General features: G+C 38.4%; 3 protein-coding genes and 1 long non-coding RNA gene across 8 annotated transcripts in view; 2 read left to right on the plus strand and 2 right to left on the minus strand.

Annotated features, from left to right (window-relative positions):
* Positions 1-652: 652 nt before the first annotated feature.
* Positions 653-3,403, minus strand: LOC113015081 (uncharacterized). Its single transcript, XR_003271054.1, has 3 exons — positions 2,996-3,403; positions 2,042-2,208; positions 653-758 (listed from the first exon to the last, which is right to left on the minus strand). It is a non-coding gene; the product is annotated as an uncharacterized LOC113015081 (long non-coding RNA).
* Positions 3,404-7,712: 4,309 nt separating this feature from the next.
* LOC113015436 (CD209 antigen-like protein A) lies at positions 7,713-10,350 on the plus strand. Its single transcript, XM_026157481.1, has 6 exons — positions 7,713-7,766; positions 8,170-8,280; positions 9,237-9,314; positions 9,523-9,674; positions 9,774-9,898; positions 10,135-10,350. Exons 1-6 carry the CDS (start codon positions 7,736-7,738, stop codon positions 10,292-10,294), a joined length of 657 nt encoding a protein of 218 aa, XP_026013266.1. The 5' UTR covers positions 7,713-7,735; the 3' UTR covers positions 10,295-10,350.
* A 6,095-nt stretch (positions 10,351-16,445) lies between these two features.
* On the plus strand, positions 16,446-19,912 carry LOC113014182 (C-type lectin domain family 4 member E-like). 2 transcript variants are annotated; one of them, XM_026155544.1, is made up of 9 exons: positions 16,446-16,503; positions 16,703-16,813; positions 17,777-17,842; positions 18,021-18,080; positions 18,334-18,393; positions 18,791-18,850; positions 19,023-19,174; positions 19,261-19,385; positions 19,736-19,912. In XM_026155544.1, the coding sequence occupies exons 4-9, from the start codon at positions 18,077-18,079 to the stop codon at positions 19,896-19,898; spliced, it is 564 nt and encodes a 187-aa protein (XP_026011329.1). In that variant the 5' UTR covers positions 16,446-16,503; positions 16,703-16,813; positions 17,777-17,842; positions 18,021-18,076; the 3' UTR covers positions 19,899-19,912. The 2 variants fall into 2 exon arrangements, with proteins under 2 accessions (XP_026011329.1, XP_026011330.1); XM_026155545.1 differs by lacking the exons at positions 16,446-16,503; positions 16,703-16,813 and having other exon boundaries at positions 17,776-17,842.
* Positions 19,913-19,970: 58 nt separating this feature from the next.
* LOC113014180 (uncharacterized) overlaps positions 19,971-26,640 on the minus strand; it is a 29,695-nt gene continuing 23,025 nt past the window's right edge. For 3 of the 4 annotated variants that reach the window (XM_026155539.1, XM_026155538.1, XM_026155537.1), the window contains exons 34-48: positions 26,463-26,613; positions 26,202-26,374; positions 25,929-26,064; positions 25,647-25,769; positions 25,443-25,480; positions 25,143-25,260; positions 24,926-25,041; positions 24,415-24,616; positions 23,564-23,838; positions 23,316-23,487; positions 22,467-22,618; positions 21,706-21,811; positions 21,376-21,624; positions 21,132-21,261; positions 19,971-20,878 (exon numbers count right to left, since the gene is read on the minus strand). In XM_026155539.1, the coding sequence (XP_026011324.1) occupies positions 20,689-20,878; positions 21,132-21,261; positions 21,376-21,624; positions 21,706-21,811; positions 22,467-22,618; positions 23,316-23,487; positions 23,564-23,838; positions 24,415-24,616; positions 24,926-25,041; positions 25,143-25,260; positions 25,443-25,480; positions 25,647-25,769; positions 25,929-26,064; positions 26,202-26,374; positions 26,463-26,613 (2,331 nt within the window). In that variant the 3' untranslated portion in view covers positions 19,971-20,688. The remainder of the gene's footprint in view (positions 20,879-21,131; positions 21,262-21,375; positions 21,625-21,705; positions 21,812-22,466; positions 22,619-23,315; positions 23,488-23,563; positions 23,839-24,414; positions 24,617-24,925; positions 25,042-25,142; positions 25,261-25,442; positions 25,481-25,646; positions 25,770-25,928; positions 26,065-26,201; positions 26,375-26,462; positions 26,614-26,640) is intronic. The other variant, XM_026155540.1, reaches the window with a different exon arrangement.

The raw sequence follows: 26,640 nt of genomic DNA on the forward strand, positions 1-26,640 counted from the left end.
AATGTCAATTAATGTCAAGCCCTCACTTTTAGTGTGCTTTGTTTTATTATTAATTAAGATAACATTTACAAATAAACAGACTGCCTTATTGTTGTTTTTGTTGTTGTAGTTTTAGGAAACACTCAAATAATTTGAATTAAGGTGGAAAATCACATAAGGCAATGTCACAGGTAAGGATAGGAGACTCATATGCTGCAAAGTTGAATTAAACTTGGATTATCAGTACATCTACTCTGATGGCACACAGTTGTTGTTACCATGCCATGCTTGCTGTATCTTGTCAAAAAAAATTGTTACACATTTTTATGTTCTTGCTGAATGACTGATTTAAAGAACTTTGTTGTTTACTCTTTTTTTTTTTTTTACTTTATTTTAATAGAGAGTGAAATTAACTATGCAACATGATAAAGCCCACATGTTCACAGCTTCCCGAAGTAACCATGATTGAGAATTATACAACATTTGTTTTCTCTTATTATGGTTAAAGAAACATTGATTAAAGTAAAGGTAAATTACATATAGAGCTTTCAGAATAAATATTACAAAATGCTTCACAATAAAAATGCTAAAACATCAAAACAAAAAGTCAGCCAAAAGTTTAAAAAGATGAGTTTTTACTTTCTTTTTAAAAGAACTCACCCAATCCAGAGATCTCAGGCTCAGTGCACAGATGGTTCATCTACTTGTGATGAACCATCTTTTATAGTTGCATTATTTTCCCTAGCATTTAAAGCTGTCAGTCATCTTAGGGTAAGAGCCTGTGAAAAGAAAACAAAAAGTAAATCCTGAACAACGACCACTGCTTTTTCAGTCACCCTGCTTCTTCCTCTCTGTCTTCCTGGGAGAAAATCCAGATGTGTTGATGTAGCTCAACTGAGCAAAACTATCCCTTGCAGAGAGACAGATGGTTTGAGGCTAAGGTGTTGCTTTACTGTGGACTGTTGATTTCCAGTGCAGCCAAAACAGAACAGTCTGCAGTAGAGGTTGGGATACTTGTTGGTGTTCCCAGGGCTAAGTTATTTCTTCGCTGATCACTGCCTGCAACTATCTACTTTAAGCAGAGCACTCTCTCTGAAGTCCTTGCTGACTCTGGTGTAGAACAAAGCTAGCTCATCAACTGGGAATCTCCACCAAACTATTAACCACTCATCTTTCAATCTTTGCCCTAAACAGACAACAGCTGGCTACCATTACACATCAGACTGAGCCAATTCATTTCATTATCTATGGAAACCACCCTGAGTACGCAGAGTTCTTTGTTTTTTCTGCACCTCACAAATCTGATCCTAGAAAATCCCTGGCTAGAAGGACACAACCCACATATAAGTTGGTCGGAAGAAAGAACTAAGTTGAAGTTTGTTTTTCCAGTCAAACCGCTTACAATGAGCCCTGCTAACTCAGTCTCTGGGCCTGCTGAATGTGAGTCACCTAATCTTTCTCTGATCCTCAGCAGGACCATGCCCAATAGCTGGCTTTTTGTTGAGTAGAAAGATAAAACTCTTAGACCATGTATTTGACTAAATCAGATCACTAGAGGAACAAGAAGTGAAAAGACGTTTTTGATAAACACGAGGACACTTTGAGTACTTGGTAATATCTTTTGGTCTAACAAATGTGGCTGCAGTATTCTAAGCCTTATTTAATGAGGTCTTCAGAAATTTCCTGAATGTGGTTGTTTTTTGTTTTTGTTTTACCTTGACAATACTATGATTGTTTTCAAGAATCTATATCACCTTACTTCTGTTTCAAGAAGGTTTTCAGGAGAAAACCTTCACCCCAAGCCTTCACCCCCATTAATAGTTTGTTGTAAAGGTCAACGCTTCAGACTCTGGGGTGGGGGCAATCTTCTTACAGTACCGTACTGTAAGAAGAAAGTAAACTACACTCGTGCACATTCTGCACATTCTACTCATAGTGATCTGCTAGCAGTTCAACTAGCTTTCGAAGAATCATCCAAATTTGTCATATCTTCAGTCACCTACAACATCTCAATTCCAGGCAACCTAGACTGTAATGTTCTTTGGCAAATTCAATGACTTACCGTTCTGGTTCCTGTATTTCTGTAGAGCTGACCTGGGAAAATGAAGATGTCATTCAACAGGCTCAGCAGAATGAACATGATTCCAGAATCAGCTTCACAAACCAACTGTATGTCCTGTCTTCAGTCCACTCACAAGTTATCCACTAGGTCCACACCATCAACTTTACCTGCCATCCAGGGGTAAGCCACATTCTTTCATCCTCAATTGGCAAGGTTATAAAGGAACACAATCCAGAATGCTCAGTTTGCACAAGAAGTAAGAGCAAATCTCAACCAATCGCAGGCCTGTTACAGCTACTGTGTATACCTAGCTGCCCATGGTCATGCCAATGCGCCAATAATAAATATTCAAATGGGCAAAAACACAAGTCTTTCAAAATGAACTGCTCATTGGTTTCCATTTTAGAAATTGCAGTGTTTAAAGTTTAACTGCATACAACATCTGTCAAAAAACAAAAAACAAAAACTAAACCCTTCGATTGTATGTACATGCTATACTGAAATTATTTTTTTTAAAGAAAACATTTTCTGAAATGCAAAAATATATAAATAATCTAAAGTACAGTCAAAAGTCAAAGTCAAATTAAATAAAATGCATAAGCAACCTAAACTAACTCTGTCTTCTTGGAAGGCTTTCTGATATTGATAGGAGGTTTTTATGCTGCTAAAAAAAAAAAAAAGATGTTATAATGGTGCAGACATTAATTAATATTAATAATAATTCAGTGTCCAACTTAACAGCCTTCAGGTCAGTGGCTCAGAGTTTTAATGGCCCATTTACATTTTTACTGGCTTGTGAAAAAAGCTTTTATTTTTATACTTTAAAATATTAATGCAATTTAATTAATAAAATACTTTATATTATTTTATTATTTCACATTCAATTCAAAACATGTTACAAAACCCTTGAAGTTAATATGGCCTAGTACACCCCATGCCCCCCTTTAGACTCACCCCTGTTTGCTGCAGGTATCACTTCCATGTAAAATAGGACGGCTGCCTCAGCCTTTAGCGAGCTGTATAATTTAACCAGTCTCGTATCAGTTAACAGTTCACCTGCATATTTTAATACAACTTCGGGAGACTTGCTGCAGATTTTTCTCTATATAAAACAAACGGCGGTGGATGGAGCAGCTGCAAAGTTCGCTTTTCTTTGCGTCGGAGTGTGTTGATCAGGCGCTTTGATGGAGGACTCACGCTCGGGTTTTGTCAGTAAAGATTTAAATGATGATTACAGGAACAGCGCTGCTGTTTTGGACGCTAAAAACACGTTTTCTTTCACTCAGCCTGAGCTCAGCGTCTCGGTAAGGGTCCGCCTCTTTGCTCTTCACGGTGTGTAAACAGACTCCGGCTCCACGTTCAGCTGTGCCAGCGTCATCGTTACTGCCATAACTCATCATCGTTGTGTTATCAGTGTTTCTGTTTAAATGTGCAGGCTGTGTGGGCTTGTTGTTGTCAGACTTTTTATTCACACGTTTGCATTGCACGTCTGTTTTTAGTCGCAAATGTGGATGAAGCACTCGTGTTTACATCGTTTAACACATTTGCCGTGCTTTAAAGGAATAATTATTCAAATTATTTGACTAGTCGTTACAGCGCTACTAATGATTAAACGTGTTTTCTAGCTCCATGATATTCCTTTAGACATAGACTCCAGTCTTCGACCCCAGTTTATATTGCAAATAAGGTTTTTCTTGGGGCTTTGGAAGGAAAAGTCAGTCTGGCTTTTGCATTTCACTCACAGTCTAAGGGTCAAACTCAGAAGGTCAATCAAAAACTTGAGGTGCTTTCTGCTGCGTTGTTTCCACTAATCCTGCTTCCTGAAGTTCACCGCTCCCATGGATAAAGTATGCACACAAAACACTCACTTCATCCGCAACCAGACTACCATCCTTTGAGGCCTTTCTGGATTATCAACCAGCATTATCCCCTGTAATAGAAAGAGAAGTGGCTGTATCTCCATCCAGCATCATGTCTGACGTTGCTGCCATTTTTGTAGACAAACCAAAGCAGAGCGCCTCCAAACATCTGAGAAGAATTGGAGTTTGGCTGATCAGCTGAAGTCTCCGGCCTCACAGAATAGTTTGGGTCAGAAAGTTTGGAAATTTCTTTCTATGAAACTAGGTCAAAGATTCATTGGCACAAATGACATTGGGAAAATTGACAATCCTGCAGCTGTTCATTTAAGTGGTCTCCTTGTATGAAGATTCATCCCACATTCCATGTTTCCTAGAAAAAAAAACAATAGATTACAGTAACAATCTTTCTATATATAATAGTAAACATTTGGTCCCACTTTTGGTTTGCCCAAGATTACTCAAACAGACCAAGGTACTGACTTTATGTCTGAAGTATCTGATTAGATACTGAAGCTCCTGGCTGTGAAGCATCAAGTCTTTAGTGCATATCATCCAGAAAGCCAGGAGGCACTAGAGTACTTCCACCAAACTCTTAAGACAATGTGGCATACCTACTGCTTTAGAACTGGTACGGAATGGGATGAGGGTGTATTCTCTTGTTTTTTGCAATCAGGGAAACTATTCTGTCATGCATGTTTTAAAACTTAAGGTTCTGTGTGGGAGGATCAGGGTTTTTGTTGATTGTGTTTTTCCTGTTGAGACCTTTATGCAGAGACCAGTGTGCCCAGGAAGAAGGAAGATACTCAGTTTTTGTTTCATGTGAGTAAGTCGACCATTTGGCTCATGAGGATACATACGTCAAACGAGGATAAATATGTTGAAGGATGTTGTGTCCATGTTTAAAGGGAATGTGCACTGATCAGGCATAATGTTATGACCAGACAGGTGGTCAACTGACACATGACAAAATGCATTTAGAAGCAGGAAAAATGGGCAAGATGGCTAGATGACTACATCTCCAAACTGCAGCTCTTGTAGGTTGCATGCTGGTTCCGATACTAAGGTGTCAGAATACAGAGTGCATTGCAGTTTGTTTTGTTTGGATCTGGATAGTCACAGACCAGTCAGGGTACCCATGCTGATCGCTATCCACTTAAAGCACCAACAATGGGTATGTGAGCTTCAAAACTGGACCACAGAGCACTGGAAAAAGGTGAATGATGAACCACATTTTCTTTTACATCAAGTGCATCGCCTACCTGGGGAACATGTGGCACCAGGATTCACTATGGGAAGAATGCAAACCAGCAGAGGCAGTGTGATGCTTTGATCTACTGGGACACCGTGGCTCCCGCCATCCATGTGGGTGTTACTGTGACACATACCACCTACCTAAGTACAGCTGCAGACCATGTACACTCTTTAATGAAACTTCTGTGACTTCTTTCTACAGGATAATGTGCCCTGATATAAAGCCAAAATAGTTCAGCAAAGATTTTAAAAGCACAAAAATGAATTTGAGGTGGACGTGGCCTCCGAATTCCCCAGATCTCAATTTAATCAAGCATTTGTTGGATGTGCTGGACCATTAAGTCCAATGCATGGAGGCTCCGCCTCCCAATTTAGCTGTTGTTACCATCTTGGTGACAGAGACCACAGCAAAATTTCAGGGGTCTAGTGGAGCTCATGCCTTGAGCTTTCACAGCAGTTTGGCAGCAAATGTTAAATAAAATAAAAAATAAGACTGCTATTTAAAATGAAGTGATGATGAAGACTTTTGAGGAATCTCTTTTAAATAATGCAAAGATATTTTTTCTGCTGTTTGTCAAAGCGTAATTTAAACATGAATGTTTACAGAATAAATGTTTTGTGGTGCAGAAACATCTGGATTACCTTCGAAGTCAGGATATTGAAGCTTCTGCAATATGAGCCATCCACAGAGCTTCATACAAGGTACGAACATTAATGTGGTGATAAATCAACAGGAACCTGAAGAAGAGGGAGCTTCATTCAGATTTGAGTAGTCACTTCAACCCCATGTCTGGAAAAAATGCTTTTTGCAAAATTATAAAGTCTGAAAAAGGAAGTATTTGTGGTAAATCAGCAGTAATTGGACATCATAAATCTGTATGTGTCTAAAAGTCAGTTCAAACTGTAAAATAAGTTGAGTAGTGCATTTAAACCTTCCTTCCAAAACTGCTTAATAAAAAGAAATAAAATAATTCTGAACAATATTTGTAAATTGTGTATGCAAACTTCCAGAAAAGTCATGGATACAACTGTGAGCTGTAGATGTGCAGTTTGAGAAATTATGGTGAACACTGTGATAATTTTTTCCTGCCCTGAGTCTATTGAAATTAAAGATGTGGCATGTCTAAAATAATAATAATGAAAAACATACATCTATTTAAAAAAAAATAAGGGACAAACGCAGATTAATAAAACATTCAAAACTCCCCCAAAAAGATACACAGATAGCACAGATGAGCAAGTTATTTAAGCAAACCAGCATTTGAGATCTCATCTGTATGAAATCAGACTAACTAAATATGGGACTAGCATAGCTTAGGTGAGCTCAGTGATACTGAAAATAATTTGTTTCATCGTTTTAAATGAAAGAAAATAAAACTGTTACTGAAAAATCCTCATCCTATTACATTTAACAGGAAGTTAATTTATTAGAAAACAGTAAAAACATTTATTTATTAAATTATTTACTAAATAAATTTTTTTTTAAAGAGACTGTCTACTAGACTTTCATGAAATATCCAAAAAATACCACAGAAGGATGTTTTTCTGCCATTTTTTTTAAAGCTCAAAACATGAATACTTGCAGAATAAATATTTTCATGATATCACATCTGCATGATGAGCCGTCTGCAGAGCTACACATAAGGTATGAATATCAGTGTGGTGTTAAATTAATGCAGGAATAAAATAACACCTGAACCTAAAACTTAAAGCCACATTCAATTTTTCGACATAGCAGTGAATGTGATAATATTTAACCCAAAAAAGAAGAAAGGAAAAGAAAGGAGGAACCACCTGTTAGATTAGGTGATATTTTCATATTTGGTCTTTCTCTATAAAAGGTCTTGTTTCCTGTGGCTGTGGTTCTCACATTTGGTATTGTGAGAAACTGCTATGCGATAATGTGAGAAAAATTGTAATACTTGAAAAACACAACCCTAGTATGACACAAGGGTTAATGTCCTTGCAGCTGCACAACGCTACAGTATGTTAGGAATATATTAAATGTGTGTATAGTGCTAAACAAGAAAGACAGAAACATGTTTTCAACAACAGCCATAAAATGTACTCTTATTGTTAAACATACAGTAACTACTCTCCTGTTTCACTTTATATATTTTCAAGTGAAATTAAATGAAACCATCAGGGGTTAATGATGAGATCACAGGTAACAAAGTTGATGAGAACCAACAGTGATTTTACAGAGTTAGTCAAGACTGACCAACAGCTTTGTTTGTGTTTCAGTTTTTTTCTTTCTTTATAGAAAAATAAAAGATGGCTGAATACCACTGATACAATTTTGAATTTGTCTTGAAATAGATGAGCTGCGCTGTAGATAGACCCTCCTCCCCATCCTTTAAAGTCACCAGGAAGTTTGTTTTTTTTAACAGAGAGCTGTGAAAGGTGTTGTGCTTCATTTCTTTTTGAAAAGCCTGAGGTGAGGGTCGCAGAGGTGAAGCTTGATGCTTAATTTTCTATAGATATTGAAGGAATTGATTAAATGATTAGCACCAGTTTGCTGTTTTGTTATTGTGATTCAGACACAGGTGGACTAACTCTGAAGTCGGGAGCTTGAAGCCTCAGCATGATGAGCCGTCCACAGAAATACATAGAAGGTAAGAACATTAATGGGGTGGTAAATCAACAGGGAGGAGAAAATCTACACTTTTTATGAACAATGCTGTTTTCATAGAACAACGTGTTCTGAAATTAAACAATACTCTTTTAGGTGAAATATCTTAAGTCTGTATTCTGGGTTTTATCACAGAAAAATATAAAAACCTCATTTATGAAGAAAAAGAATAAGAAAGTCAACCATATTGTTATGTAACATAAACTGTGTCATGTTTCTCATTGGTCTAATCCAGCTCTGATTCTCACCTGTTTAAAAAAAAATCATTTTAAACAAGACAAACACAAACACATATCTTTACAGCATTCCTCAACTGCACTACAGTTAGCACTATTTATTAAATGTTTACGTACTTGTGTGTTCACTTTCTGTCTCCTCTGAATCAGGTGAAGCTCTTCACTCCCAACATGCAAAATCAAACAATGCGTTAAAGCTCAGAGTGGCCGTGCTGGTTGTCTGTGTTCTCCTGGTATCGGCTCTCGTGGTAATTTATCTCTGTGAGTTTGTAGTTCTATTCATGTAGCTTTACTGATAAGTGTCTGATCTACTGTAAATTGATTATCAGAATGTTTACTATAAAATTGTGAAGAAAACCTTAACTTGTGACTTTTTAATTAATCTGCATCATATTTAATCCTTTTATTTTAAAATCCAGGCTTCAGGACAAATTTTCCAGAATTTTAATTGAAAATAAAATAAATTTTAACAGTAATTTAGCTGTTAAAGTCCAGTGAGCTATACAATCACCTGCTTAATCACCTGCATCTTAACCAACACGTGCACTTTATTACAGTTAATTGTTTATTTATTTAAGGTTAATAAATCCATAACATTACATAATTTTGAGTTATAACATCATTAATAAATTGGATGTATGGGAAAGTCATTCATAAATGTGTTTTACTCTGAGGTGGAACTATGCATTTTAACACAATGGGTTTTTTTGTAATTCATATGTTAAATATATGTAATTGATTATTTTTATTTGTAACCTATAAATTAAAAATCATAATTAAACTGCAGCTCAGATATTCTTCTTTATGAGTCTTAGTGTGCTGTCACCGTCAGTGGAAGAAGAATATCTGACATTTGTTTTTAAACAAATTAAATATATGACTTTTCAGTATACTACATATATATAACAACTATATTTAATTAGAAATAATCATCATTTTACTATACAGTTCATGAAACAGTTTTTAAATGGTTGTGCTGTGCGTTCAGTTCAGTAGCCATGTTACTCTACTCTCTGTTTATATAGATATATTTTTTACCTGCATGCTACCAAAACCTCCTCAAATGTGATCAAAATTGGGACAAATTTACTGACATAAGAGAAGTTCTAGTAACAAAGATCTTCTCCTTGGCTATAGACTCTGCAACTTAAATGCAAATGAAACCAAAAATGTTACTGACTGATTTGCATTTTTTCTTTTTTGTATTTTTTTATAAGTGTTTGAGCTTTTGAAAACCAGGGAAATGCTCAGAAACCTTGAACTGAAGCAGGTAACTGTAAAAACTGATGTCACAGGTAAGAATATGAGACTCCTGCTCATTGTACTAAACCTTTGTTTGTTTGTGACCTCTGGAATTTAATCACTAACACAAAATATTAGTATTATTAAACTTTGCTCATTGTTTTTTTTTTTCACAACATCCTAAGCAGGAAATATTTTCATACTTACAACCATAAACATGATTTCTTCCACCTGCCTGTCTTTGATGTAATTTCTTCAAAGTTGAACCATATTACAAATGTGAAGATGGCTGGGAGCAACACAGAGGAAAGTGCTATTATTTCTCCACAAGAAAATCATCCTGGGATCAGAGCAAAACTGAATGTAGCACTAAAGGAGGAGGCCTGGTTAAGATAGACAGCAGCGAGGAGCAGGTATTAAACACTGCTGCAGGTTCATGTTCTCACCCTCATGTTTCGTCATCCCAGAACAGAAAGTTTTACAAAATAATTGAATCATTTTTTTTCATTTAGAGTTTCTTGGGGAAAAATGTTCAACAAAAAACGGCGGGATATGACGACCTTTTCTGGATTGGCCTGACAGGCTCAGCAGAAGAGGGCAAATGGTTGTGGGTGGACGGCTCACCACTGAACGAAAGGTTTGATTCAATCCAATTACATTATATTATATATTACATTTCATATAGATAGATAGATAGATAGATAGATAGATAGATATGTATATATATGTATATATTCACAATAACAGTCACCTTAAAGGTGCTTTATAGTGTAAGGAAAAGACACTAAGATATCCAACAATCAGACAATCTATTAGCGACATTTGGGTGACCCCGTTTTACTGTGACTGCTCTTTTTGTTCTTCATCCCTTAGGTTGACATTTTGGAAGGATCAAGAGGCAGATGATTTGAGTGGAGAAGATCCCGATGGAGACGACTGTGTGGGGATGGGGCCAATGTATTGGTTTGATAATTCCTGCAAAGTACCACAAAGAAGTATTTGTGAGAAACCGGCTTTGATTCTGTGTGGTTAAATTTCAGTTCAGGAACAACAGTATGAGCAGACGATATGCTGCAAACATTTAAAGACATCCAGAAATGTTTAATGAAAAAAATACTATATACACTGTTTATAATGAAATACATTTTAATAATTATTCTGTGTCTGATTTTCTTATTCATGTATTATGTGCTAAAAGAGCAACATCACCAGCCTTCTGTCATAATTGTGGTTTGATATTTGACCACTCTTTTATGCAGAATTGGTTGAGTTAATGTAAATTGGTTGGTTTCATGGTGGTGGCCTTCAACCTCTCGGCAACAGCAAGGGCCGGTGTTTAAGACGGCTGGGGGTGTCCCCAGCGGACCACTGCCGCAATTTCCAGGGAGATTGGATGGGGTCAGAGGATCTGCCCTTTGCCTACACCAGGCAGCTGCACAACACAGTGGCCAGGTGGCTGCAGCCCGGTCCCACAGAGTGAGAAGCTCGTCTGCTGGATATGGCAGTGCTTGTGGAAGGGCTCCTGGCAGACACCGGAATGGGTCCACTGCCACCATCTGGCCTGGATATCATGGTAAAGCGGGCAGAAGACCACAGAGGATGGGCTGTTGGAGCAGCTGAATCAGAATTTAAAGTCCATGATTCATAAATTCATTCACGAGGACAAACGCAATTGGGATGGCTGGTTAGACCCTCTGTTGTTTGCAATGCGGGAGGTTCCCCAGGCCTCCATGGGATTTTCTCCCTTTGAGTTAATGTTTGGCCAGAAGCAGCAAGGGTTGTAGGACCGAATTAAAGAAACCTGGGAGGAAGGTTTAAGCTCAGCAAAAAATGAGACTCAATACCTTGTGGACCTGAGAGCAAAGCTACACACTTTGGGGATGTTGTCACAATAAAATTTGCTGCAGGCCCAAGAATGTCAGCAGCGGCTGTACAACAGAGAGTCTAGACCAGAGGTCTCCAACTCCAGTTCAAGAGAGCTACTGTCCTGCAGCTTTTGGATGCATCCTTGTTACAATACACCTGAATCAAATGAATGGCTTGTTACCAGGCCTTTGCCAAACTTGATGGCATTCCAAAGAGCTAATTCAACCATTTGATTCAGCTTGGTTGGAGTAGGGATGCGTCTAAAAGCTGCAGGACAATAGCTCTCAAGGACTGGAGATGGAGACCCCTGGTCTAAACTGTAGGGTCTGTAGGGCTGTGCCTGTGGAAAATTGTTCAGAGAGAAAATTTTTCAGAGAGAATTGGCTAAAATGCTGAAAATGGGGGTAATAAAAGAGTTACACAGGGCGTGGTGTAGCCCCATAGTTCTTGTGATGAAGAAAAATGGGTCTATACATTTCTATGTCTACTACCGCAAGGTAAATGAGATTTAATGCTTATCCCATTCCCCGGGCCAATAAGCTCATTGACCAGTTAGGCACTGCTATTTTTTTCACAACTCTGGATTTAACCAAGGACTACTGGCAGAGTCCTCTGTCTGTAGAGTCCAAGGGAAAGAAATGAAGCTAATATGGAAAATAAAGCACATTTTTCTACTTCATCAGTACTCTCACTACAATTCTGGATCAAATGAAGGCTTTTCAGTGAGCTTTTAGAAGAACTTGATAATAGTGGATTACAATTTCCAGCCTAGAAGTTAACACATGAAACAGGTTCTCAGCATGGGTGATGGGTTTTACTGTAGGAATTAAAAGTCAAGTTTTAAAGGGCCCATTTTTTCCATGTGTGTGTATATACACAGCAGATATACAGATTTATGTATGTACAAAAATTTTGAAAGTGCTGAAAATGATTTAGGCATGTTTAAATGCACCGTGCTACCACTGAGAGGTTTTTTACCCCATCCTCCCCAGTCATGGAAAGTTAAGGTTTCACCTGCACTGATGAGAAGAACCAGAGTGGTGATTGTGTGCATTGGGTGTCATGCGACCAGTTTCACGTGCACATTCGAAAGCACATGTACAAGAGTGTGCACTGATTAATTGATTTCAATTCTGCTTGTTACTAAAAGACCAAAAATATGGTCCCACTAAAATCTGGCTCCGGGTGGGGCTGCGCAGGGCACACAGCAGGCTCTGGTGGTGGCTGATTCTCAGCACAAGAGAGCAGGCATAGTCTCGAACAAAGACGCTGGCAGGTGGCAGCGTTGAGAACTCAGCAGACACCGGGAAACAAGCTGACACAGGAGGCTGGGGTGGCACGGCTGAGCCCCCAGTTGATGCAGGAGGCAGCACTGGTCCACGGCCCTCAGAGTGCCGGGGGTTGGCTGGAGCCTCAAACTAAGTCTCTGTGTAGGCCATTACATAGTTTCAGTCTCTGGCAGAACCAGGTTAGCAGCACTTCCAACAGCCTCAGAAGTGGAGAGCTTGGGAACATAATAAGCAGTCTTTGTAAGTGAGTCAAGCAAAGCAAATGTAATGACCTTAAGAGTTGAGAGTTTCTGGGTTAGCAGGCTGGGAAACATCAACAGTCTTTCTTTTCATTTTCTCCAGCTTGGGGAGATAATAAGGAGAAAAGTTGTTGTCACTTACCCCAGAGCAGTATTCTGATGCTCCGGAATGGGCCACAGATGGAGCCACAGATTCTGGTAGAGGTGAGAAAGCGCCGTTTCCTTCTCAAATAAGAAGGAGAGGACACTGGAAGAGCAGTGGAGACACAGGAAGAGGAGGTGGCTGACTTTCAATCTTTCCAATTTGACTTCCATTTTTTCCACTGACTTCCAATCATTCACTATGAAAGACAGGAGGTCATGATCACAGAATATATAAAAGAAAAGATTGGTCTCTTCTTGTCTCTTGTGTTGGACTGAGGCCAGACTGGACACCACAGTGACCCACCATCTCATTCTGCCTTAAAAAGTCGTATTAAACAGTTGAACATGCAGTTTTTGACATAACATCACAGAAAACGTAGTTGTATGCCTCCTTGTCAATTACAGTTGCAGAATAGCGCCACTAGGTGGTGCCATCCTCCTTTTGTTGTGTTAGGCTGAAACAAAAAAGGGTGTACTACTAAGAGAAATTAATAGATACATAAGCTATGCCACTATTTATTTTTATTTTATTATTTTCATTATTTATTTATTTTATTTTATTTTTTGATGGGGGTTGATTGAACATTCAGTCAACCCTCAGCAAACAGTCACAGAACATTTCCCGAATGTTCCCTTGCACTCTCTGCAAGTAGCAAACTTCCCCATAGTACTGGCACTTTTTTTTCCAAGAAGACATTTTATTCAAATGTTCAAGAATGTTTGAAAAATCTTTCAGATAGTTGTAGATTGATGATATGATATCTGTGAGATATAATATTTTGCTTTCTTTGTGACATTTGAGAAGAACTGACAGAATCTGCAGAAAAGAGAAGGTAGTTGTAGATTTATGGCTCACCACTGAACACAAGGTTTAAAGACTGTGAAAATTTACCTAACAAATATTAAATAAGACATATGAAAATACACGGGAACAGTATTTTAGTTAACTTCCCATGGCCCTACAACTGTCTAAACAATAACGGGCCATTAGACCAGCCTCCTTACTCACCTAAAATGAATACTATAGTGCACCTTCAGGACATTCTGGTTTTGCACATTGGCCAGTATGATCACCCACCCAATATTCACCATGTGCAATAACATACAGTATCTGCCATGTGGGATCAGATTCCTTAAGAGCACAGGTGTCGAACTCCAGGCCTAGAGGGCAAGTGTCCTGCAGGTTTTAGATGTGTCCTTGATCCAAGACAGCTCATTTAAACGGCTAAATTACCTCCTCAACATGTCTTGAAGTTCTCCAGAAGCCTGTTAATGAACTAATCATTTGATTCAGGTGTGTTGACTTTGGGTGAGATCTAAAACCTGCAGGACGCCAGCCCTCGAGGCCTGGAGTTTGACACCCCTGCCTTAGAGGATCAACAAAGTGGTGACCTCAAGGCCACACAGGGTCCAGGCACTCCTAGCAGGCAAAACTAGACACGCACACTACTGATGTTAAAGGAAGTCAAACTGTGAAACTCCAAACCTCTGATGCCTGCAGTGTGTGTGTGTCTTCCATACTCCATTAAATCTTATCAAATATATACAAAAATATTGTTGTGTTTTTAATGGCTCATAGTGTATTCATTTCCAGAGTTGAAGTTACCAACTTTTACAGTTACTATTTCATCTGTTTAGATAGATAGATAGATAGATAGATAGATAGATAGATAGATAGATATAGTGGCATGTAGAGGAACGTTAGCAAAGAAGCTCCACAGAGTTGGGAGCTTGGTGTTCAACCCTAAGCTGGTAGGGGGAGCTCTTTATTAAAACACTTGCTTGTGCTACAATGTGCTTCAAGGGTCAATGACAGCACAACAGAACTCACTTATGGTACTGCATTCTTTCTATAAAACAATAACTGTCAGTGACTTTGCACCGTAGTATAAACACAACATTAAAGCTAACAGTTAAAAGTAACGTAATGTTTGAGTGTGTGAGTGTGTGTTTTTGTGTGTGTCTAAAAATTCTACTACAAAAACTCTAAACTCTAGCTCTAAAATTGTGCATTTATGTGTGTTTACTTCTCTATGGTGTTTCAAATATTATGATATTTAATAAAACAAATATTATATAATAAGATTAAATTTGTTTTAAAAAACAAATGTACATCAGTGAATTTTTTAAAAAGCAAACAGACAGACAGAGATGGAACAGATGGGTGCAGCAAGTCAGCATCATCAAGGTTTTAAATGACCTCAGTGATGCTGAAAACAAAGGAAATCAAAGTTGTTATTCAAGCTGAACTCCCAACCTTTCAAAGTCAACAGGAAGTTATTTTGCAATCAGTGTTTTGCCATATGAGTTTAAAATGTTCTCTATCTGATCAAATTTAGTCCAACAAAGATGAAACACAAAAGAAAGGAGGGGCTACCTCTTTCTGTGCATATTTAAGATTATGTGATAACTTAACGTGTGGTTAGCTCAGTCAACCATGTTGTTTTCTGATACACAGTGTGTCATGTTTCCTGTTTTGTTAATGCAGCAGCATTTGACACAACTATCTGATTTACCATAAATAAGAGGAAGAGAATGTTTACAGTAAAATAACTTGGTACTGTGTGCAAACATCATGGCCAACTTATAGTTTCAGTGTTCTGATTAAGTTTAACTGGGAAAAAAATGAAGAAAACCTACAAGACAGATGTTTGTTTTCTCAAATATCGGACTTCACGCTGTTTTCCTGCATGCAGCTATACAGCCTGCTCAAATGTTTTTGGTTAATACAATACAGTATCAAACATTTTGTCTCTAGTTAAACTCCAAACTCAAACATTTTTGTGTGACACTTTTCCAAGGTCTGAATTGAACTTGCTGAATGATTGATTATCACTTATTACGCATAGTGGTCACTACAGTGAACAGCTATTCAAAACTGTTTTCTTGTATTTGTGTCAGTATTGATGGTATACTTGCACACACCACAAGCAAGACAGAAACATGTTTCTGCCATAAAATGTACTCTTATTGTTAAACATACAGTAACTACTCTCCTGTTCCACTTTATATATTTTCAAGTGAAATTAAATGAAACCATCAGGGGTTAATGATGAGATCACAGGTAACAAAGTTGATGAGAACCAACAGTGATTTTACAGAGTTAGTCAAGACTGACCAACAGCTTTGCTTTGTTTTTTTTCTGTCTTTATAGAAACATTTCCCATAAAGATGCACGAATAACACTGATACAATGTAACTAGATTGATCAGATGAAACACTTTATTACATTTTAATGTTTAAGGTAAATAATCACAACTATTGATGTGTTAATGATCATATTTGTCATGTTTGAAATGAGTTTTCGTACAGCTCATTACTGTTGAGCAGGTTTTTTTAACTGCTGTTTGAGAAGCTTCTCTGGCACTAATATTTTTTTCTGCTCTAGTATCTCTTTGAATCTAATAATAGATGAGCTGCGCTGTAGATAGGCTCTCCTCCCCATCCTTTCATCAGGAAGTTGTTGCTTTTTTAACAGAGAGCTGTGAAAGGTGTTGCGTTTCACTTCTCTTTGAAAAGCCTGAGGTGAGGGTCGCAGAGGTGAAGCTTGATGCTTAATTTTCAGTAACTATTGAAGGAAATGGTTAAAATAATTAGCACCAGTTTGCTGTTTTGTTATTGTGATTCAGACACAGGTGGACTAACTCTGAAGTCGGGAGCTTGAAGCCTCAGCATGACGAGCTGTCCACAGAAATACATAGAAGGTAAGAACATTAATGTGGTGGAAAATCAACAGGGAAGAGAAAATCTACACTTTTTATGAACAATGCTGTTCTCATAGAATGTAAAGATATGTCATAGCAGTGACATATCTTTACATCTTTGCTCAGATACATTAGAGTTAGAACTATTTATTAAATGTTTATGTACTTGTGTGTTCACTTTCTGTCTCCTCTGAATCAGGTGAAGCTCTTCACTGTCAACGTGAAAAATCAAACAATGCGTTAAAGCTCAGAGTGGCCGTGCTGGTTGTCTGTGTTCTCCTGGTATCGGCTCTCGTGGTAACTTATCTCTGTGAGTTTGTAGTTTTATTTGTGTAGGTTTACATAAATAACTTTCTGATTTATCGTAAAATAAATGACAATCAGAATGTTTACTATAAAATTATGCATAAAAAAATGTAACGTATGACTTTTTAATTCATCTGCATCAAATGAAATACTTTTATTTAAAACTTCTAATAGCTTTCAAGACAAATTTGTCCAGCATTTTCATTAATAAATTTAAGATTTAAGAAAATACATTTTATTTTAGGATATACTGTATTTTTTATTTTACTGTATTATCACCTCTTTGCTATGGCAATGAGCGTCAAGTCCTTGCTTCTAGCGCTGTCTTATGCAACACATAGTCAGTTTATTACAGTCTGTTATTGATTTATCAAGGTTAATAAAACTGTCATAAACTTACAGCATGATAACTTGAGTTATGACATGTTTCATTAATTGGATGCTGGACACAACCATAAACATAAATGTGTTTTACTCTTTGGTGAACAGATGTTTCTTAACACATTGTTTTTGGCATAATTTATATGTTTAAGGTCTTTATACTTTACAAAGAGTAACATATCTGAAAAATGTTTTAAAAAATATTACTGTATGATTTTTATTTTTTCATAAGTGTTTGAGCTTTTGAAAACCACGGAAATGCTCAGAAACCTTGAGCTAAAGCAGGTAACTGTAAAAACTGTTGTCGCAGGTAAGAATATGAGACTCCTGCTTATTGTACTAAACCTTTGTTTCTTTGTGACCTCTGGAATTTAATCACAGAACACACAGATATTATTATTATTGTTGTTGTTGTTATTATTATTAAACTTTGCTTATTGAGTTTTTTCCCCCAGCATTTTAAGACTTTAAATAGTTCCATACTTATGATTGATCCTGATGAATAACTGTTAATTTATTTTTAATTTTATTGTTTTTAATTTGTTTGGTTTTCAACTTGTTTTGTTTTGTGGGGTTTGTGTTTTAGAGACACCTGAAATCAACCCATGTAGTACAGTGCAGCCCACGTGTCCGGAGCCTGAAGTAAAAATTAGTAAGTTATGAATTTTAAACTTGACACATTAATTTATGCTTTATGTATCTGCAGAAATATCTGCAAATAAACAAATATGTAGCTGCAGCACCCAGGGAGCATCATGCGTCCCTCAAATCAAAAAGAAGATGAAAAAGTTATGAACGTCAATTTTTCTTTAATCTCTTTTTCATACCAGTAACAGAACCGTGCAACACATTACCAACTACAACCCTACAACCTACTGAAATAAACATGCGTAAGTTTTAAGTGGTCTTTTATCTGTTTTTATTCTCCAATCCTGTTGCCGCCAAATCACACCAAAAAAAGTGCGCACGGACACACACACACACACACACACACACACACACACACATATATATATATATGTGTGTGTGTGTGTGTCTGCGCAAGACACACACACACACACACATCTATATATAACCAAATTTTTAAAAAAATTGTGTTTCTGCTGAAATTTTCTGAGAATCTGTTTATGTTTTTCATAACAGTAACACAGTCATACAGCAGGATACCGCCTACAACCCCACAACCTCCTGGTATAACTACGGGTAAGTTTTATATTTTGTCTTTTTATTTATATATATATATATATATATATATATATACATATATATATATATATATATATATATATATATGTGTATATATATATATATATATATATATATATATATATATTATATATATATATATATATATATATATATATATATATATATATATATATATATATATATATATATATATATATATATATATATATGTGTATATATATATATATATATATATATATATGTGTATATATATATATATATATATATATATATACACACATACACACACACATACATACATACATACATACACCTATATATAGCCAAATTTAAAAAACAAATTGAGTTTCTACTGAAATTTTATGAAAATCTGTTTATTTTTTCATAACAGTAACACAATCGTACAGCACAATACCACCTACAACCCCACAACCTGCTGATACAACTACGAGTAAGTTTTATATTTTGTCTTCGATGTGCTTTTTCAATCCTCTGATTAAAGAGAAGGATGGACTGACAGAATCAGTATGTTAGATTGTAACTGCAGGACAGACTCCAAATCACACAAACATCAACATGATTTCTTCCACTTCACTGAAGTCTTTGATGCAATCTCTTCAAAGATGATCCATGTTATAAATGTGAAGATGGCTGGAAGCAACATGGAGAAAAGTGCTATTTTTTCTCCACAAGCAAATCATCCTGGAATGAGAGCAGCACTGGATGTAGCACTAAAGGAGGAGACCTGGTTAAGATAGACAGCAAAGAGGAGCAGGTACAAACCCCTCCTGCAGGTTCATGTTCTCACCCTCATGTTTCATCATCATTCACAAAGTAACTTAATCATTTTTTTCTGTTTAGAGTTTCTTGAGGATAGCTATTCAACAAAAAATCGAGAGCTATGACGACCTTTTCTGGATCGGACTAACAGACTCAGCAGTAGAGGGCAGATGGTTGTGGGTGGACGGCTCACCGCTGAATGAAAGGTTTGATTCAGCCCAATTACATTATATTACACTTCATACATATGAAATGTACTACATGGTTTGCCTATTCACAATAACAGTCACCTTAGACGGTGGATTATAGTGTAAGGAAAAGACAGAAAGAAGAGAGACCAGCGGTACTCAGTGACAGTGAGGTGGTGAGCAGAAAGAGAAGGGCTTAGAACGACCGCGACAAAACACAAACAGTGAGAAAGAGGAACCAGATTTTATGACATGCAGTACTGGCATATAAAAAGAACACTGAACAAATTATCAAAATGTTTTTGTTCATTTTCAGAATCAAAGTTTAGCTTTTACACTTAATGCCCGTTCTATTCTTCATCCCTTAGTTTGACATTTTGGTTTTTTCATGATGAGCCAAATGATTTGACTGAAGAAGATCCTGATGGACAGGACTGTGCGAAGATGGGGCCGATGTATTGGTTTGCTATTTCCTGCAAAGTAACTCATAGAAGTATTTGTGAGAAACCAGCTGTGGCTCTGTGCGTCTAAATTTAATTCAGGAAGTAGAGGTGAGAGTACAGGACACAATGAAAGCTAATGCTGCAAACTTTTAAAGCTTCCTTTCAGAGATGTTTAATGAAAAGATATATACACCATTTAAAATGAGATAAATGTTAATGATTAGTTTGTTCCTGATTTTTTTTAATGTATGTATTATGTGCTAAAACTGCAATGTCACCTGTGAAACACCTTTTTTTGTTGTAACTTTTAAGAATTTACATCAGTGTCTGACCTCACAGAGGAGTTATACAGGGTTCAGATCAGCCTTTTAATCAGCTCTCGCAATCAGCAGCACGAAGAGAAAACAAAACATCGCTGCCAACTTGATGTGGAACGAGCTATGACAGGAACACTTGCACAGATGTGAGGCGGGTTTCTGTTCAGATTTTATATTGCTGGGAGGTTTCTTCTTTCACACGCCTGCTGACTGACTGGTCAGCCAAAATTCAAGGCAAACTGGTGATATAGTATTGACATATGGAGCTGGCATGATGAAACTCTTATTCACAGTTTAAGAAAAACAGTTTTAAATTCAGCTGTAATCTCTAAAGTCTCTTTTAGCTCTATTTTTAGCTTCCACCAGCTGCTGATGGAAACATCTGGTGTCTTTCTGCCACTTGTTCATAAACAGTGTGTTTTTAAACAGCCATCTTTCATTGAATCATGCTGATGTTTTTACTATGTATATATTCTTAAATCAATCTTGATGCACCTAATAAAAAAGTCCTTCAAACAATGAGTCCTCCTGATCAGGTGTAAATGATGGGTCATCCAGTGGTTACGGGGCCATACATGCACCCTCTCTCTCCCCCCCCTGCAGCCCTCGGACAGCAAGGATTCGGATGATCGTGGCTTCCACGCTGCTGTCATTGAGCGGGGCGGGCGAGAACCACAGAGGGCTGCTGGGAAGGCAGCTCCGATCTGGCTGGAGGTAGAAAAGATCGCTGCGCTGCCTCAGCGATGCGGGACTACATGAAATAGAAGAAAATGTGTTTTTAAAAAAAGATAATAATAATAATGTGAGGTCATTAAAGTTAGACATCTCTAAATGTAAATACATTTTAAACATTTTATACCTTATTTTAGCGTTGATACAGAACTGTTTCAGTTTCTTATGCATTAAACGGGTTCGCAAATTTCAAACTAGGAGTAGTAATACAGCTGATAGATGGAGATAAAGGGTGATAAGGCATAAATCCCTGAGGAGTTAGAGACACCGACCACTTGGAGAGGTAGAACTCATAGAGTCTGACTGGACAACGAAGGGGGTTCTCCTGGTTCTCCATCATCTCCAGCAAATCCTCCTCAGACTCGTTTTTCTTAACCTTCTTAGCTGGGACGTCATACGTGTCTGAAGAACACACAAAAACCACAACAACATGACTTAAGTAAGTAAAAATGTAAACTTCCATGTCATACAATTTACTATACATGAATTTCATTTGGGCCCTCAGCCGTTTGGTACCTGACTCTTCCTGGTTTTTACAAGTAGGTGGGTGGAAGCGTAGGAAGGTGGTCTTGGTGTTGCTCTTGCTGGTTTTGGTGCAGAGTGTGATGTTTGCAAAGGACAGCCGGCGGTGCTGCTCGACTGTGGTGAAGCCAAAGTACTTGCAGAAGAAGAAGAGCAGCGTGTTGAGCAGGACAGTGGGGGAGTACGCCCCCAGCTGTTTACAGTCCCACAGAAACTGCTCCTCCACACAGGACAGGACACAACCTGCCAAAAACAGCAGGCAGCTGATGATCGTGATCAAAATATCAAAGACAGGAAAAAACTAAGGTGCTGAAGATAATTTACCTCCACCTGTGACTGAAGGTTTAAGGATCTTGGTCAACTCAGTGGAAAACCTGTCGTAGATGAGATCACTGAATATGTTCTCCAGCCGACCGTTCTGAACCAAAAACTACAGAGAAAGACAAAAACCAATATGGCTCATTAAACACTAAACACAGGATATGGTTATGACAAACAGGTGGGTGAGAAATTAACAGAAAAAGTAAACAATCGCTGAGTGTTGGATCACTGTGCCCACGGAGCAGCATGAAAGCCCCATGACACTCACCCAACCTCTAAATCTTATCATCAATGTGGAAGCTTGTGCTGTAAAAACAAGTCCACCTCCATCGACTCCGCCCAAATCACCAGAACACAAACGTCATGAAGCCCAGAATCCCCAGCCGAGAACACCAGCGTGCTGTGTGAAAAACATGCACACTAGTGTCTAAAGCCAGCATGAAGATATTGTTTAAGCCAGCCAGCAGACGTAGTAAGTGAGAGAAGGGCCCAGAACGCCACAGAAGCCGAGGGACAGCAAACAGACCCAAAAGTCCAAGAAGGGCGCTGGCCAGCACAACCCAGGCACCATGGCCAAAAGCACAAGACCACCAGCAGCCCCAAAAGGAACCCACCCAAGCCCCACACTCCTGGACCCCCATCAATCTCGGAAGCAAGAGCCACCCAGAGAAGGAGCCAGAGAGCCAAGTTAGAAAGAACCAGCAGGATCAGGCAGCCCATTTGTTAATAATTATAAATGTATATATTGTAATTTCTAGTCTTACCAGCTGAATGCTGAGGCAGAGGTAGAACAGCCTGCCGGGGGAGTACGGCTCTCCATCGGACTGTTTCACCTCCCTGATGAAGCAAAGCAGGCAGTCGCTCAGTTCAGCCACAGAGCAACGAAGGAGGTCCGCCTTCAGCGTCAGTGCATGAGCTAACAGATGAAAGAGTCACGAAAAGGTTTTAGTGGATTAGCTTTGACATCATTGCCTTCATGAGACAAAATACAAAAAAAATAAAGTTACACTCAAATTGTATTCATCTGCTCTTTTTTTATGAATTGTCTCAGAATGGAAAAACAAAGGTTTCTCACAGGACTATGGATTTTATGGTCTCTATACGAAGGTCAAACTTGACCTTGTTTTCCAGCTACAGGACCTGGGCATCGTGCAGTCACTGAGTCGACCATGAACTCCTCTGTGTACCAAAGTATTTGGCTTTGAGTCAAACGTGAGGCCCAAACTGAATCATGGAACAGGACAATGATCCCAAGCACAGCAGGATGGCTCAGAATGAATAAAGTCACAAAGTCCAGACCTCAACTGAACTGAAATGCTGTGACAGGACCTTAAGAGAAATTTATTCCTGCTAGATTCTACAATGTAGAGGGTGTAGTTACTTCTTCACAGGAAAAATGGGGAAATTTTCAAACAGCAGCATGAAGTTCTTAAAAGTTAGAAAAAGCTCCATCCTCTACCTGCACATATGCACGAACAAAGCAGAAAACAGCATGTTTATGACTATAGTAGTGTTTGCTGGGATTTTTTCCACCTGAATTTTTTTAAACTCACTTCAAAGAGGGAAAAAAATCTAAAGCTTACAGACAAGTAAAAAAATGTTACAAAACATACAAGAAACGGGCTCCGGGTTGGTTTGCGACTCTCTCCACTTGATCCATCTCTTCCAGGCATCAACTCCACATTGACTCTTGAGTGTGTTTTGCTTTGAACACACTGGTTGAGTAAAGTCTGTTTTAGGAGCGTCTTGCTCATCTTTCTTTGAAAGCTGCTCCAGGTTACAATCCTGAGACACACAGAAGAGTCAAAACCACAGAAAGGAAACATCACGCAGCTTCTAACCAGCTCAGCTGGTTTCTTACCTTGTTCTTGTCTTTGTCCAAAGTTTGTGGTACTAAAATTGGAGCAGGAGGAGCGACGGGTGATCTCTGAGGAGTTTCCAGAGCTGAAGGAGGAGAAAGAGGTGGGGGGTCAGGAAGAGGACTGCTGGGCATGTCCTCATCTGAAACTGGAGGGGAGGTTTTGTGGCCTCGCGGCTGAGTGACCGGCCCGGCGCTGGTATCAAAGAAATCCTCCTGGTTGTCAAAAGTGGGCTTAAAATCTGTACGCAAGTCACTGCTGCAGCTCCTGGTGTGGTCTGAAAATAATGAAAAAAACAAGAGAGAGAAACAGTTCTTTTATCCTTGATATTTTTTATTATTAGAGAAAAAAAATATGTGCACTTATTACAGGAACACAGCACCTATAATCCAAGATCTTTTACAAAGCACATTCTGACAGCTCAAAGCAGTAAAACCAGCAAGTTCAACAACTGCAGCTAAATGGAGTAGAGCCAGCTGTTATTATTACTAACCCGAAAAACACACTGTATGTAAGTGTTGTTGAAGCTAATAGTAACCTGTGTATTAACATTATTAACAGGTAATACTAAGGTGTGTTTGTTTACAGGAAACATCACTAATCAGCCCTCTATGGTGACACAGGATCTTTGACACCGCTGTGACTGTCACGTCCATCCCGAGTAAACCGAAACATTAAGTCATAAATGACTGATGAGATCATAACAATGACACAAACAGTTGTTTGGCTCAGTTTGGTTCATGTGTCCATAAATGATGGAAACTAACTTTTCTTACCCGAGTACTACAGGTCGTCCTGTCCCTGTAAAAATATAACTCTGTAATTATTTCATGTAATTAAAAACAATTCTTACCCTGCAGAGATGAAGGCTTGGGTCTTTCTTCCTCTTTTATCATTTTTCCATGCTTCTGCCCTTCCTCGCTCTGCTCTATCTCCGTCTCAGGCCTGATGTTGAGCTCGCCCTGTAAGTTTTCAGGATGCAAACTCTCCTTTGTGGATTTCACCGTTGCCTCAGAGCCATCTGTGTTCACAGGGAGGACCAGGGGCACAGGCAGCTGTGGGAAACACAGACTTAAGACTCGGGTTTCTACTGAGTTTAAAAGGTTGAAATGCGGCAAATGACAAATGTACTTAAAGTTAAAAGCAGCAGGACAAACAGCTTTCAATAAATTATCATCGTTTTTTAAATGAACCACAACTCAGAAATGTTTTTTTCCTCAAACAGAAAAAAACTTCAAGGATTTTTAAAAAATATGTAACCTAGAAATGACAAAGCAACATTTAAGTACTTTTAAAGAATGAGAGCATTTATCTTACAGTAATGGTCTCATATTTGTTTAAGATCAAAGATGTGTTTTACTTACCAGTAAGGGCAGGCCCACCGGCTGTGGGGTGTACTGGCTGTACATGTTCATAGGCACAGGAACGTAAACCGGCACTGGGACAGGCAGGACTACGACTTTAGGATCACAACGGTCTTCTAACAACAGAAAAGAAAAAATTGAGTAAACACCAAAAACTGTTAATTCTGAAAAGATGGTACCTGTTCATGTTTCACAACAGACATTTTATGTGCTTCACCTTTTTGTGTCTCTATGTTAAGAGCCTCTTCTGTACAGGAGACCCCTTTGTTATGAACCAGCGGAGTACAGATGATCGACTTGTTCTTGAGCTCCTTTGGGACAGTCTGAACGCTGGCCTGAAGAACAGACAGGTCACAAAAACACCTTCAACTACGATCAAATCAAAATGACGACAAAGACAACTTCATTTGTAACACAGATCATATTATTAGGTCATTCTGAAATTTAGCCACTTCTAATGTATCAAAACAGAAGTTTATATAGAGGCACATTGATTAAAACATCTTTGCAGACTTACATGTCCAATGACCTTTGTTTGAATGTCAGTGATGGAGCCTGTGGAGAAATGATAACCAGAAAAAACATGGCAACAACTATAGTCAGAGCAGCTAAAACAAAACACACACAGCATCACAATTTCCCACAATTACTACTCAGTTTATTTCCTGGGTGAAATATCACCATGTGTTAATAAATAATGTGTCTGTGTGTGTGCGTGTACCAAGCTGTGGAGAGGCTGCTGGGCCGCTGTGCTGCCTGGTCAGAGCATTAGCCAAAGATAAAACATTCCCAATGACAGGAGAGGACTCTGCTGGTGCTGCAGGTACTGGAGATAAAGAGACTTCTGGAAAGAGAGGAGAGCCAGTCAGTGGTGCCAGTAACTGATTAAACTGCAGCACAGATTTATAAAGCCTGTAACTGACCCAGGACTCGAGAACAAATTATAGCCTTCACTTAACCAGGAAGCTCCATCAGGAGCAAATGAAACAGCAAATGTGCATACCTCCGTCGAGCATCTGAACCTTGTTACTGCAGAAGTGCAGGAGACACTTCATGCCACAGAAGTATTTGACCTCTCCCAGCAGTGGCAGACTCTGCTTTAGTTTCCCTTTGTTACTGCAGGTGTCACATTTTGCCACCTGAGAAAAAAATCAGTTAGGAGAAGAATTGGTGATTAAATTGTCTTTTTACAAATTATATTCAAGGGTAAAAGGAAAAAGAACCTTCATCTGCAGCAGACAGACTGTGCAGAGTGTGAGCATCACCCTTCACTTACATGGATGAGGAGCATTTTGTATTTTGAGCAGCAGGCTTCAGAGCAGAACTCGATGTCCGTGTCTTCACCCGGTGTCGTCACCAGACTCTTGGATATCGACTGGCAGTAACTGCACGAGCGACAGTGTTTACCCCACTTCCCTTTTAGCTCTTGACAAAAAAGTGTCTTGCAGGCTGCGAGAAGAGAAAGATGAGGCTCCAGTAAACTTCCCAATCATGTGAAATGGACCATAAACAAACTACACTGACATGTTCTCCCTACCATCGCTGCAGAAGCAGCAGTCTTTGCCGCCGACTCTCTTGACGTCTTTGATGATTCTTTCATTCTTACAGTATTCACAGGTAGCCGTGATGCTGTTGACCCTCTTAAATTCTTGAAAACAGGCCACACTACATGCAAAGTATATTTTTTCCTGCACACAAACATGGTTATATTTTGA

The sequence above is a fragment of the Astatotilapia calliptera genome, chromosome 22 (assembly GCF_900246225.1).
Source record: "Astatotilapia calliptera chromosome 22, fAstCal1.2, whole genome shotgun sequence".
In the NCBI taxonomy this organism is placed as follows: Eukaryota; Metazoa; Chordata; class Actinopteri; order Cichliformes; family Cichlidae; genus Astatotilapia; species Astatotilapia calliptera.